The sequence below is a fragment of the Penicillium pulvis genome (genome assembly GCF_028828015.1).
Source record: "Penicillium pulvis strain IBT 33274 chromosome Unknown scaffold_8_segment0_segment0, whole genome shotgun sequence".
In the NCBI taxonomy this organism is placed as follows: Eukaryota; Fungi; Ascomycota; class Eurotiomycetes; order Eurotiales; family Aspergillaceae; genus Penicillium; species Penicillium pulvis.
In genome coordinates, this window is record NW_026643080.1 from 4,407,591 (window position 1) to 4,421,894 (window position 14,304).

The 14,304-nt window shown below is 49.2% G+C and overlaps 4 protein-coding genes across 4 annotated transcripts; 2 read left to right on the forward strand and 2 right to left on the reverse strand.

Annotated features, from left to right (window-relative positions):
- The first annotated feature begins 136 nt into the window (after positions 1–136).
- N7503_011066 (type II myosin) lies at positions 137–7,794 on the forward strand. Its single transcript, XM_057070612.1, has 5 exons — positions 137–761; positions 816–959; positions 1,017–1,201; positions 1,258–7,243; positions 7,304–7,794. Exons 1-5 carry the CDS (start codon positions 327–329, stop codon positions 7,745–7,747), a joined length of 7,194 nt encoding a protein of 2,397 aa, XP_056917223.1. The 5' UTR covers positions 137–326; the 3' UTR covers positions 7,748–7,794.
- A 281-nt stretch (positions 7,795–8,075) lies between these two features.
- Positions 8,076–9,881, reverse strand: N7503_011067 (uncharacterized protein; the record flags this gene model as incomplete). The annotated part of the gene is made up of 6 exons (XM_057070613.1): positions 8,076–8,498; positions 8,547–8,879; positions 8,959–9,084; positions 9,141–9,478; positions 9,527–9,624; positions 9,676–9,881. The coding sequence occupies 6 exons, from the start codon at positions 9,879–9,881 to the stop codon at positions 8,076–8,078; spliced, it is 1,524 nt and encodes a 507-aa protein (XP_056917224.1).
- An 849-nt stretch (positions 9,882–10,730) lies between these two features.
- On the reverse strand, positions 10,731–12,197 carry N7503_011068 (Major facilitator superfamily domain general substrate transporter; the record flags this gene model as incomplete). The annotated part of the gene is made up of 3 exons (XM_057070614.1): positions 10,731–11,160; positions 11,226–11,540; positions 11,596–12,197. 3 exons carry the CDS (start codon positions 12,195–12,197, stop codon positions 10,731–10,733), a joined length of 1,347 nt encoding a protein of 448 aa, XP_056917225.1.
- Positions 12,198–12,956: 759 nt separating this feature from the next.
- On the forward strand, positions 12,957–13,958 carry N7503_011069 (zinc-binding alcohol dehydrogenase family protein; the record flags this gene model as incomplete). Its single annotated transcript, XM_057070615.1, has 1 exon — positions 12,957–13,958. The coding sequence occupies one exon, from the start codon at positions 12,957–12,959 to the stop codon at positions 13,956–13,958; it is 1,002 nt and encodes a 333-aa protein (XP_056917226.1).
- Between the last annotated feature and the right edge of the window lie 346 nt (positions 13,959–14,304).

Here is a 14,304-nt window from a genome sequence, read left to right on the forward strand (position 1 = left end):
GGTGAATCTCATATCTTGGTGATGTGATAGAAATTAAGCGCGCAAAAAAAGTGGTCTGGTCATGTGACTAGACACGGGCCACCGATCGGCGGGAACCCGAGGAACGCAGTGTAAACAAACAGCGTCAGTAGTGTCTCCGCCTCCGTCACATCACGTCTACAAACTCCACCTCCATCTCGGGACTTGTTTCTTGCATTCCCTTGTACTCTACTACATTTACCATCGCTTGACTGCTCAATTCCCAGAGCTGGCCTCTTATCTGTATTCATCTTACTATGGGAAACGCTCATAAGCGCAAATAATGATCTATTGACCACTCTTTCGATATGCTTCCCTCTCAGCTGAACAACTCGCCAAAGCGGGCGAGTGCGTTCGTGCGATCCTCTCCCTCACCAGCACCCCAGTCGCAAACGCGCCCCAAATCAGCTATCATCGCACCATCTCATGGACTAGAGCTCGCTAAAGGACATCTTCGCAACTCATCAGTCTCACAGCTATCGCCTACACTGTCTTCCGCCTCTATAAACCGGGAACGTTCAAACTCGCGCACTAATGTAGCGTCTGGGACTTTTGCCCCGAGCTTCATTAAGTCCGAGGAGATGCGACGGGGAGCGGATGAAATCCGAGGACTTGAGGGTGAGAACGACTTTTCAGGCAACAAATACGTTTGGTTACGCGACCCGCAAAAGGCATTTGTGCGCGGGTTAGTGCTGGAGGAACTGGAGGGAAATCGCTTGTTGGTGCAAAGTGACGATGGCGAGGTAGGCATATCTATCCTAACGATGACGTGGTGGGGTAATTAACAGCCTGAACAGCAACGAGAAGTCGATGCGGACCAAGTGGACAAAGTCAACCCGGCCAAGTTCGACAAGGCAGATGATATGGCTGAATTGACGCACCTTAACGAGGCATCGGTGGTTCACAATCTGCACACGCGATACCAGTCAGATCTGATCTACGTCAGTCTAGTTTTAAATATTCCCTGCGATTACTCATACTAATATTTTGGGCAACAGACATACTCAGGGCTTTTCTTGGTCACCATAAATCCTTATTGCCCGTTACCTATCTACACCAACGAATACGTCAAGATGTACAAGGGGCGGGGAAGAGAGGAAACACGTCCGCATATATTTGCAATGGCCGATGAAGCATTCAGGAACTTGGTGGAAGAGGGCGAAAACCAGAGTATTCTCGTCACGTAAGTGTTGTGTTAAATTTCCCTCATCAGAAGCCTAAACTGACTCTCTTTGGTAGTGGTGAATCGGGAGCTGGTAAAACCGAAAACACCAAGAAAGTCATTCAGTACCTCGCAGCAGTGGCAACTTCTGATACTCCATATGCGCGGTCCGGAACCAAGCAAATATCTAACCTTTCACAACAAATTCTACGAGCCAATCCTATTCTCGAAGCCTTCGGTAACGGGCAAACTGTCCGCAACAACAATTCTTCACGTTTCGGCAAATTCATTCGCATTGAATTTTCGAGATCCGGTCAGATCTGTGGCGCATGGATCGATTGGTATCTATTGGAGAAGTCTCGAGTGGTCAAGCCAAATGCCAACGAACGCAACTATCACATTTTTTACCAACTGTTGCAGGGTGCTGACCGCAGCACCCGAGAGAAGCTATTGTTGAACGGCCTTGAGATTGAGGACTTTGCTTACACACGCGATGGTAATGATTCCATTGTGGGTGTTTCTGACAAAGATGAATGGAATTCCTTGATCGAGGCTTTTCATGTCATGAATTTCTCGGAAGACGACCAACTCTGCATCTTGCGCACCATTGCTGCCGTTCTCCACCTGGGTAATGTGACTATTGCGAAGGAGAGTATACGGGCCGACCAAGCCGCCCTTGGCACCAATGGATACGCAAGTGTCGAGAAAGCTTGTCAACTGTTGGGAATCTCTGCGGATCCGTTCGTGAAAGGCCTACTGCATCCTAGAGTAAAGGCTGGTCGTGAATGGGTTGAGAAAGTGCAAACACCCGAGCAGGTTCGCCTGTCATTAGATGCTTTGTCTAAGGGTATATACGAGCGTGGCTTCGGCGACCTGGTGGCTCGTATCAACAAACAATTGGGGCGCTCGATGACCGAGGATAACTATTTCATCGGTGTGCTTGATATTGCTGGTTTCGAGATTTTCGAGAACAACAGTTTCGAACAGCTCTGCATCAATTACACAAATGAGAAACTTCAGCAATTCTTCAACCACCACATGTTTGTTCTTGAGCAGGAGGAGTATGCTCGGGAGCAGATTGAGTGGCAGTTCATCGATTTCGGCAAAGATTTACAGCCCACAATTGATCTGATTGAGTTGACAAACCCAATCGGTATTTTCTCATGTCTTGATGAAGACTGTGTAATGCCCAAGGCCACGGACAAGTCTTTCACAGAGAAGCTTCATTCTCTGTGGGACCGCAAGACCCCTAAATACAGGTCTTCCCGCCTCAGCCAAGGGTTCGTTCTTACCCACTACGCTGCCGAGGTAGAATACAACACGCAGGATTGGCTTGAAAAGAACAAAGATCCAATGAACGATAACATCACACGGCTACTTGCCAGCTCAGATGATCCACATGTTGCCAATCTATTTGCGGACTGCGCAGACCCCGAGGAGGGAAGCGAGAATCCGCGAAGCCGGGTAAAGAAGGGCTTGTTCCGAACCGTGGCCCAAAGGCACAAGGAGCAGCTGTCCAGCTTAATGGCCCAACTTCACTCCACTCACCCTCACTTCGTTCGATGTATCTTGCCAAACCACAAGAAGCGCCCAAAGATGCTTCATGCTCCATTGGTCCTGGACCAGCTTCGTTGCAACGGTGTCCTCGAAGGCATTAGAATTGCCCGAACAGGTTTTCCGAACCGCCTGCCCTTTGCCGAATTCCGTCAACGTTATGAAGTGCTTTGCCAGAACATGCCAAAGGGCTACCTGGAGGGACAGAGTGCTGCTCAAATCATGTTAGAGAAGCTCGGAATGGACCGGGCCTGGTATCGCGTGGGCCGAACAAAGGTCTTCTTTAGGGCTGGTGTTCTGGCTGACTTGGAAGAAAAGCGTGATAAGCTCATTCGCAGCATTATGTCACGCTTCCAATCTGTTGCGCGAGGATTCATCCAACGGCGCATTTCTAACAAGCGCCTCTACCGAGCTGAAGCAACTCGTATCATTCAACAGAATTTCCATTCATACCTAGATTTGAAAGGAAGCCCTTGGTGGCAGCTGTTCTCCACGATGAAACCTCTCCTTGGTGATACCCGAAACGCAAAGGAAGTGAAAAAGAGAGATGACAAGATCAAGGAGCTTGAAGCAAAAATGGTCCAAGACATCTCCGATCGCCAAAAGCTTGAAGAAGATAGACGACGCACGGAAATGGAGATTCATAAGATCCAGCAGACCTTAGAGGGTGAGCGTGCGCTCGCGCTGGATAAGGAAGAGATTTTCAAGCGCTTGCAACTGCGAGAAGGTGAACTTGCCGAGAAACTCTCAGGAGCGATCGCAGACCAGGAAAGCCTCGAGGAACAATTAGATGAGTTGGTCGATGCAAAGAAGAGGACCGATGACGAATTGGATCTTCGGATCACCCAGCTTGAACAAGCTGGTCAGATCATCCAACAACTCGAGTCAGAGAAAAATGAACTCCAAGCCCGACTGGAGGAGGTCAATACCAAACTCTCTGAAGCCGAATCACAATTCTCCACCAAAGAAGGAGAAATTCAGGAGCTCGGCCAAGAGATTAAAATGCTCCAAAGTCACCTCAGTTTGAAGGATCGAAAACTACAGGAGCTTGAAGCCAAATTGCTAAAGACGGATCAAGATCTTGATATCAAGCTCGCCAACACTTCAAAAGAACTTGACAAGTCGAAGAAAGAGGTCCGAGAGCTAGTCGAAGTGAATCGGTCCATTCGCCAGCAAATATCCGAGCTGTCGACGACATCGACAGGCTACGAGGATCTTCTTCGGCGCAAGGAGAGTGAAATTGCCATCCTACGCAACGACGCCAAGAAGCATGATGAGGATAGATGCACTATCGAAGCGGAGAAGAAATCACTTACTAGCCGCCACGATAACATGCAAACCCGCCTTCGAGAAGTCCAGGCAGAAAGGGATGCTATGCGCTCGGAGAAGGTTCAGCTAGAGCGAGAAGCGGCAGACGTCAAGAAGATGCTTGAAGCCAAGAGATCCGAGGATGCAGAGGCGGGCGAGAGCAGGAAGCTCTTAGAACAACAGGTCCATGATTTGAAAGAACAACTTTTCAAAACCGAAGCAGATCTCAGCCGCGAGCGCCAGTCAAGAGACGATGTTCAGATGCTTGCTGAACACAATCTGAAGGACCTGTCTACGAAATACGAAGCGCTTAATGAGTCTAAAATCACGATCGAGAAAGAGATGTACATTCAACAGGACAGTCTTCGTCGCGCTACCGAGGCTCGTGTCGCTGCCGAGACATCGCGAAAGGAGCTACAGTCAGAATTAATCAAGCTTCGCGACCGCTTTACGGACGCGGAAACTGCACGCTTGAATGCAGACGCTGAAGCTGAACGCAAGATCAAAAAGCAGGCTGAGGAGCATATCATGGGGTTGCGTAATGCTCTTGATGAGAAAGCTCGCCAGCTTGAAGAAGTTGATGCAGAGCGCTCCCAGCTTTCCAGTCGAATTCAACAGCTTATGCATACAATTTCTGAGTCTGACAACTTTCGTATTCGCCACGATCAGCATAAGGAGCGGCTGGAACGGGAGCTTGTGACGCTCCGGGGCCGACTCACGGCCTCTGAGAATGATAACCGGTCTCTTCTCACCAAGATCCAGCAAAAGAATCTCGACATCGCTCGCTCCACATCAAAGGCTAGTGATAACAGCCGATTGCGCCTGCAGACCCTCCAGAAAGAGAAGACAAAGTTGGAAGAAGAGAACAAGAACATTGGTCGTCAAATCGGAGATCTCCAAATGACCATCACGTCACTCGAGAAACAGAAGGAGAAGCTGACCTTGAACGTTGAGGATCTAAATCATGAGGTCAACCGTGAACACAAGACAAGCCGAAATGCCGAAAAGGCTGCCTCCACGGCCAATCTTCAATTAGCAGAGGTGAATCGCAGCCTTGAAAATGAACGGCAGATGCGCAGCCAAGCTCAAGCGAATACTCGACAGACTCAGGCTACTCTGGACGGAGCTAACAAGGAAATCGAGGACTTACATCGCCAACTCATTCTGTTGCACCGGGTCTTTGAGTCAGAAGCAACCGAGCCAGCTCAGTCTTGGGAGGCTGTCCAACCGCATTTGTCCAAGCAAGTTGATATTGCACAGGTTCTTGACACAGTCCAACATAGGCTCCGGGTCACAGAGGAGAAGTATGCTAGGGCTGAAAGTCAGCTTGCTGAAATGCGTCGTCGCCACGGAGATGAAATGAAGGAACTAGATGCCAAATACTCATCCTCGAAGCGCGCTTTGCTTGAAGAGATCGACCAGAATGAGGTGGCCAACACTCGCTCACCAGCTCACTTCCGCAAGAACTCTGAAAATGCTTTGAAGGGGGTGTCTAATCCCTCCACGCCCAATCGTCGTTACCCTACATACGAAAAAGCAAACGATTCTGCCAGGTCCGACAAAACAGTTGATACCCAGGGCTACCAGCGCCGGATGGACACAGCCGCTGAAATCGAGGAACTTCAGAACAAGCTTCAGATGACTGAGATGCAGAACAAGCATCTCCAGAGCCAGCTCGAACGGTCCACCCCGTCTCGTGACATCTGGCAAGATGAAAGCCCATCAATCCGTCGTGTACACCTACTGGAACGTGAAAACGGACGCCTTCATGACCAACTTGATGATTCTGCCAAGAAGGTATCGACACTGGAGCGTAGCATCCGATCTGGTGAACTATCCCTTCGAGACGTCCAGGCCAAATCCCACGAAGAGTTATACGACCTCATTAACTCGCAGGAGCAATCTCGTCGCTCTTTGCTCAAGGTTCACAATGACACCATGGCCGAATTTGCAGATGCTAAGAGTCACTACGAGAAATTGAAGCGCAGCAAGGCGACCCTGGAAGTTGAGCTGCGTGATGCTCTCTCCGAGACTCAAGAGATGCAGTACACCCGGGAACAGGATGTTCAAAGTCGGAATCAACTCCTACAAGAATTCTCAGACTTGCAGATCCGTCTCGATGCTGAGACATCAAGGAATGCCGATCTCGAATCCAGTCTCACTCTGTACAAGAGTCGGGCTGATGAGTATTTCAGCAAGCTTGAACAGGCGGAAATCACTGTTCTCAAGGCCAACCGTGCTGAGCAGTTTGCCAAGTCACAGGGCAGAGAGGCTGAAGAGACATACGCTCGAATTATGTCCGAGCGAAAGCAGATGGATGATCTTGTCGAGGATCTGCAGCGACAAACACAGTCATTAGAGGCTCGAATGGAGGACAATGCCGCTGAGCTTCAGGGGGCTCTACAAGCCAAGCAACGTCTTCAGAATGAGCTCGAGGATTACCGAAACCAGCGAGCTATTGATCTTGAGGACAAGGAAACTTCCATGGAACAGACCAGACAGAAATACCAGCGGGAGTTCTCGACAATCAATGGAGAACTTGAGATCGAGCGAGAGCGTCTGCTCAATGTCCGTGGCGAGAATGCCCGACTCCGCGAGGAGCTGGAAGATCTGCGAAGCAAGTGGGACAATGAAGTTCTCAACAGCTCTACTTGGTCGAAAGAGAAGTCTCGCATGGAGTTGGTTGTACAAGACATCACTACCTCCCGGGATGAGGCCAGCGCGGCCCATAACGAAGCTCAACAGAAGATTGTGTCACTCCTATCCCAGGTGCGAAACCTGCGTACCTCCATCGAGGATACCACCGCAGAACGTGATCTCCTTTTGAAGGATAAGAAGATGCTGGAAGGTCGATTGGCTGAAGCCGGTGAGCGTCTTGAGGACCTTGCCAAGGGCGAAAGTCCCTCTATGCGCAATGCGGCTAGCATGGACCGCGAGCTTTTGGAACTGAAGTCCAAACTTGCGCAGCAAGAGGATGTCTCATCCGCCGCTGTTGGCAAGATGCGTCGCGCAGATGCTTTGGCCACTGAAATGCAGAAGGAACTCACTGCGGAACGTGAAACCAATAGCCAACTCTTCAAGGATAAAGCTGGCTTGGAGAAGCAGCTGAAGGAGCTTCAACTTCGATGCGTCGACCTTGAGACCAAGAGCTATTCTTCGGGCAGCCAAGATGTGCGATTCCTGCACAAACGAATTAAGGAGGTAAGCTACTGCCACGGCTTTGCTTTATTGATAAATTCATGCTAATTTCTTCCCCTACAGCTGGAGACCCACCTTGAAGAGCAAGAGAATAAGAACAGCGCCGAGCAGCGCTCTCTTCGTAATGTTGATCGCACAGTCAAGGATCTTCAATCCCAGATTGACCGACGCGAGAAGATGAACGCTCAGCTTAACGAGGAGCTCAACAAGGGCCGCGAAAAGATCGAGCGACTCCTTCAGAACATCGATGAGCTTCAGCAAGTCGACACGGAGACACAGATGCAGGCACGCCGCGCGGAGCGGGAGCTTCGTGAAGAACGAGAGAAGGCCTTGCGCCTGGAAAGGGAATTGGAAGGATGGAAATCGTTACGAGTTGAGCGAACCAGCACAATCGGTCGCCTGCCCATGGCTGCAGTGAGCGACGTGGGTAGCAGGCGAGGCAGTGCTGCTTACGGGTCTAACGACATGCCCCAGCGAAAGCCTAGTAATACTAAGGGATTCCTGTGAATAAGGGTTGAGATGTGTACCATGCGGTGAACGGAGTTACAATTTTGGGTTTTTTGTTTTGATTTGGTTTTCTGTTAGCTTGCTTTTGTCACCGGCGTACATGTGCATTCGGAGAGGTATGCTTCGGTCTTTTGCCAGCACTCTTGGCAAGTTCTCTATTTAGCTTATGTTCATATTATGAGGAGGCTTACAAGATTGAATCAATACCTGAACATTGGACTTTGATATACCCATCTCATAATCTTCGCCTGGTTTACGCCTTAACACTAGTCTTAATGCCATTTGCCCGATGTTCAATTGTCCATAAGATGTCACGAAATGAGCAACCTCAATGCACATATCGGAAAGAAACAAGCCCATCTGATCTTTGCCCATAGCGTGACTCAACAATTACTGAGCCAGCCAGTACCCCCTCCTCCAGCTCAGCCTTTTCAAGCTCTACATTTTGTCTCTTCAAATGCCATTTAATACCCAGTGCCATCGCAGCACACACCACACACGCTCCACTCATGACACCCCCACCAGCATAATACCGCGGCTTCTGAGAGTCAGGGAACATATACGATGTATAGAAATGCGCAACCCCCGCTCCCATCAAGTTAACAACTGCCAATGCGCTCGCGCGCTTTGCTTTAGGACGGGGCAGAGACGAGCTCAGCCAAGATACACAAAGATTGTACGGCGAGTAAGCACCAGCTGTCATAAGAAACATGCTGAAGTATCTTGCACCTGTCGTTGGAACGAATATCGCCTAGAAAGTATTAGATAATGAGTAGGCTTGAATGATTAGGACTCGTACCATCAAGTTCCCAAGTAACGCGAATACCAACGGAATAGCGATATGATACCCTCGTTCTTGTTTATAGGCAGAATGCAAGGAGATCCCTAGAGAACAGAAGAACGCAAAAGCATATGGAGGTGCTGTAAGCAGAAGGGTAATTGTGTTGTCGTATCCCAGAGTTCCGACGATAGAAGGAAAGAAGTTGTTGAATGACTGGGCTGTGATTAGGGCCATTTGGAGCACGATGAACATGTACAGTTTTGGGTCGAGGAAAGCTTGCTTGACGCCCCAGAGAATAGAGTCCGCATCATCATCAACAAGGCCGGCATTTTCGTTACGTAGGCGCCAGTCCTAAATTATGCCCATAGGAGTTGGTACCGGCATAAGGTATGAGAGTAGACATGCATGCAAAATAGGAGACGATACTTACTGCTAGCAACTGGTGCTCACGTGGTAACCACCATCTCTTAGTAAGTCCCGGATAATCTGGGATGAATGGAATGACCAATAATGCGATTGCAATAGTCATGGAGCCTTCAATGATGAACAGCCATTCCTATCCAAAAGGCATCAATCACTTGGGCATTTTGTCAAGGTTGGAGTCCGACTTACCCAAGCTGGTCTGCCCATCTTATCCTGCATGCGGGCGACAATACCCGCAGCGATTAGCCCACCAAAAGCAGAAGCGAGCATGTTCGCGCCGTATAAAAGGGCGATTCGGGGTGGCAGCTCGGACCTCTTGTACCAGCATGACATTAAGAAGAACACACCGGGCAGAAACGGTCCTTCTACCAGTCCAAGGACGAACCGGCACATGAATAGTCCGGCGAAGTTGTGCGTGAAGGCCTGACACATGGATACGATCCCCCATGCGGCAGTGGTGGTACCGATATAGATAGATGGTTTGAGTTTGGTGATTATCAAGTTAGAGGGCAGTTGAGTGAGGATATCTTAATCTTGTCAGCTTCTGTATAGTGAACAGATAATTGGAAACTGACATCCAACATAGAAGATCATTAAGCAAACATTGTACTGTGCATCCGATATTCCTAGTGCTTCGGGTAGTCCGACAATCTTTGCATTGGCAATGTTGTTTCTGGGATGATATTAGCTCTGCCATACATACCTTTGATTAGGCCAGGCTGACCGATCGAGAATATTCATCAAAAATAGGATAACAACAGCAGGGAGTAAACAGCAGTCTAGTTTCCTCACTAGTCCTTTCTCTAACTTATCGAGGTCATGACTGTCCCAAGATACTAGTTCCTCTGGAAGAGGAAGCTGTTGTAGTGCGATAGGCTTCACGACTTCGAATGACTCAGTGTCAGGCTTGGATTGATTGATATCATCCATATTGAATACAAGAAACGGACGAAGAACCGTCTCATTCAAAGCAGCAAGTTTTACAGCCACCGCGCGAGGATCAACACGGAGCGGGCATTCTGGAGCATTTATAGTTGAGCCCCTCTATAGCCCCCTCCAGGGACGTATCAGCTGCACTATGTTTCCAATAGTTGAACCGGGGTTCTGTCCGTAATCTGGGGTAAACGCGGGGAAGGATAGGGTATGCTCTCGAGCTACCAATTGACAGGCACCGGTGAGAAAGCCGTAAGGGGACAAAAATGACTTCAAATACACACGTACTTAGTACCCTTCAAATGAAGCCTTGGAACATATAGATCAAGATTACCACTTCTGACCGGGCTAGTTCTCCAGCTCGTGCGGTCACATGGTCCTGAAAATGCTCCAACCATATAATCTGATGACTTTTGGAGTTGGTCGTCGTCTTAAATAATCCAGCACTTCCGCTTTTCACGCCTCTGGAAAAGTACAGAGAACAAATTCAGGGAACCCGACCGACATGCAATGTCGTAACCGCAGCCAAACGGAATCCACGAATAGGCCGACCACCTGCATTCCAATTGAGGTTTATTCTCTTAAATGCAAGCCTAATCTATAGAAATTGTGATACTGATAAGAGTCATAAAGGCTAGAAAAGAATACACAAGCCAGAGACCTCGAGAGTAACCCAGTTGTGCTAAGTGATGCCTGCTAAACAGAGGGCATCGCTGCCCGCCCATAGGATTTGTTTATAGATATTCCCTACCTCCTAGGCAGCTCAAGTCTTCACCACCTTTCCCAATTCTATAGTTTCCCCCCTCTCTCGTCTGCCTTTGCCACGCTATGGAACAGTAAGGTGCCTTAAATCCGCTTCCAGATCCAGCCGACCTGCACCACGCGAGCCACGAGGAAGAACGTAGCACCCAGGAACATTGTAAGTCCACAGAATATTTGCAAGTACAAGTAGTCACCTCCGTCATGTGCGACCAGGGCTCCAGCAATTGGATTTCCAGTAAGGGCTGCGATACTGATGATGAAGAAGTTCGAGCCGTTACGGACACCAATAGTCCGGATATCCTTTGTCACCTGAGCCACAATAGCAGGAATCATGCTCACGAATGTGCCACTGGTGAATCCAAACAAAGCCGAGAAGACGATTGTAGGAGCATTACCGTGGCCGGGAATCCAAAGTGCTAGTACAATGATACTAGTGAGATAGGTGGTGACAATCATGACATTGAAACGTCCGAGACGGTCTCCAAGCCATCCGGGAAGAATGCGACCGATGACACTACGATGAAGATCAGTATAGGCCGAAGACTAGCACATCAAAGATTTAAGATAGGGTCGTTATACCTGCCAGCGTTCAATATGGCCAGGAGATAACCAGAGAGATCCAGAGACATGCCATCGTGCTGCGCCTGCAGAATGATGAAATTGGTCGGCAGGAAAACTCCCCAGAAGAAAAAGAAGCTTCCAAGTGCAACGAAGAGAAAGGGAGGCTCCTTGAATGGGACTATAAATTGGCTTGCGGCAATCGGGGTAGGCTTTGGAGGCAGACGAGACCGGATAGTCAAGTTTCCAATAATAAGCAGACCCAGGAACATGAATGCCACTGCGCGCATGGACCAGGCAAATCCAACAGTCGGAATAAGTCGGTCAATCATGATGCTAAGACGATGTTAATTGGATGCATGCATGGATTAGGTAGATTGGAGCTATTTACGGAAGTATGACACCCGCTAGGGATGCTCCCGCAGAGATGATGCCAAAGGCAAAGGCGCGGTTCTTCATAAACCAGCTTCCAATTGGGTTGAGGCAACCATAGAAGATAGAGCTGGCACCCAAGGCACTGAGTATTGACTGGGCCAGGAAAAATTGATAGTACTCAGAAGCCAGACTGGTCATCATCAGACCCAGAACGTGGCAGATTGTGCCACCCAAGAGCATGTATCGAGGGCCGAAGTTATCGAAAACCTTGCCAAAGATGGGGGCGCCAAGGAACATCATAAAGGTTTCTGTAGAGCTGATCCATGCGACTGTGGAAGCGGAGTACGAAGCGAGCTGGTCACGTTCATAGTAGTCTTGGAAGACTCCAATACAATTAATCCAGCCCATTGATGCGAACATGCAGCACCAGGATCCTGCCACAACTGTCCACGCTCGCATACCACCATCAGGAAAGTCTGCTGGATTTGAACCGGTGGGCTTGAGAACTGGATTATCCTTCTTGCTGTCAGCATCGGACGATGAGTTCTCCTGAGGATTCAACTTCTCTAAACCAGCGGTGGAGGAAGGCGAGCTATCGCTGTCCTGGGAAAAGCTCATTGTGGTGTTTCGTCAGGATTCACAGTCGAACAAAGCCGGTCTGATGGTCTCGTATGACTCGAATCAAGCCTGTTGTACCTAAAATATGGCACTATAGATATTGAATCAGAAAGCTCAAACAAGAGGTCGTCCCGAATTTCTTGGCTGGAGAAGTAGTCTCCTGATTTATATTTCGTACAGCAAGCTGGCATACGGCCTCGGCCTTGAGGACGGAGCCCGAAGTAGACCGACACTGCGAGGCATCCTTGTCTTTCAGCGGATCTGAGTACAGCTCCAGCTTGCCAAACAAACAGAGTGACCCTGAATTTAGAGCAAATGATCTCTCATGTATGCCGGTTATCCAATCAGAACGGATAGACCAGCGGGAATACTAGACCGAAATCGGAAACGCAATATCCCACCGGAAACTAAACCGCATCATCACCCTTTGATCCGCCTGGAGACGCCGTGATTGGTGAATGATTGAGATCCCACCGGGCCAACGCCGACTTCGAATCTCGACACATAACTATCACGCGAAGGGATTGCTGACATAAAGAACAAAACGTAGATTTCAGCGACATGTTAGTATCGCCTAGGCAAAGATTAGTCTCTTGACACGTTCATAACGCGACATTCTTCACCGGCCATTCTCCTTGAATTGCCTGCAATTGTTCTCCTCACTTCGTACCTTTGGCTATCGCCACTGCCACATAATCAAACCACTGTGACCACAACTCTATTGCAGACACTATCTTCTCTCCAACAGCTGGCGCAATTATGTCTTTTGATACAATGCGCGCTATCGTGATGCACGAAATTGGTGGTCCTGGGGTGTTGAAGCTCCAGACAGTGCCCAAACCAACGCCCACAGCGGGCCAGGTCCGGATACAGGTCAAGTCATTTGGGCTTAATCGTTCGGAAGTGTTCACGCGTCAAGGTCATTCACCCGGTGTAACATTTCCGCGTGTTCTGGGCATCGAAGCCGCTGGACTTGTCGATGATGCAGACCCGGAATCAGGCTTCAAAGTTGGTGAAGTCGTTGTGACTGCAATGGGTGGCATGGGCCGTGTCTTCGATGGCGGATACGCCGAATACACTGTAGTGCCGGCCACCCAAGTGCGACGCGTTAACGCCACCGCTGCCTTCGGCCCCGATCAGCCCGTGCCTTGGGACATCTTGGGTGCTCTTCCCGAACTTATGCAAACGGCTTGGGGCTCGCTGTTCACCAGTCTCGATCTCGTTCCCAGTGATCGATTGCTGATCCGTGGTGGAACTACAAGTGTGGGGCTGGCGGCTGCGGCACTTGCTCGATCGCACGGGGCCTCCGTCACCGCGACAACGCGGAACCCAGCACGTGTAGAGTTCTTACGTGGTCTCGGTATTGACAATGTCATTATGGATGACGGCTCAATATCGTCAGAAGTTCAAAAACGTGCTCCTTTCAGCAAGATTCTCGAGCTGGTTGGGGTCACCACACTAGAAGATTCTCTCCGATGTGTGGCGCCTGGTGGTACTGTTTGTATGACAGGTATAGCTGGGAATAAATGGACCTTTGAACAGTTCACGCCCATGGCGTCCATACCGACCTCTGTTAAGTTGACTACCTATGCGAGCACCACGGACGCCGTTCTGAAAACACCAATTGAGGAGATCGCTCGAGATCTGGCGACAAGCAAGATAGAGTTGCCTATCAAGACTTTTCCGATGGATCAGATTGTAAAGGCCCATCGATTGATGGAGGAAGAGGGGGCATTGGCCAAGATCGTGATGATTGTTTGAGAATCTTGGACTCAGCTTCCACGTGGATTGCAGTATCTTATATGCAATTCGGTATTATGAATAAACATTTCATGCTCTGACGGCCTTTTTATGAGAAATGCGAATTTCAGTCGGAGTTCTTCCACTCTGAGATTTCATTTGATTATTGCGTTCACTCTTAGGTATTTGATGCAACCTTGGAGTGATAGTTACCCACGTAGCGAACGGACGTGACCATGGAGAAGAATCGTCTACTCGCCGCAGCATTGGGATGTAATCACTTTCACTGGTAGCCTCCGTCGCGAAAGATCAAAAATGACAAGTCTGAGAATAACTTTGCGCTAATATAGTGACCAGTCTGATTTCT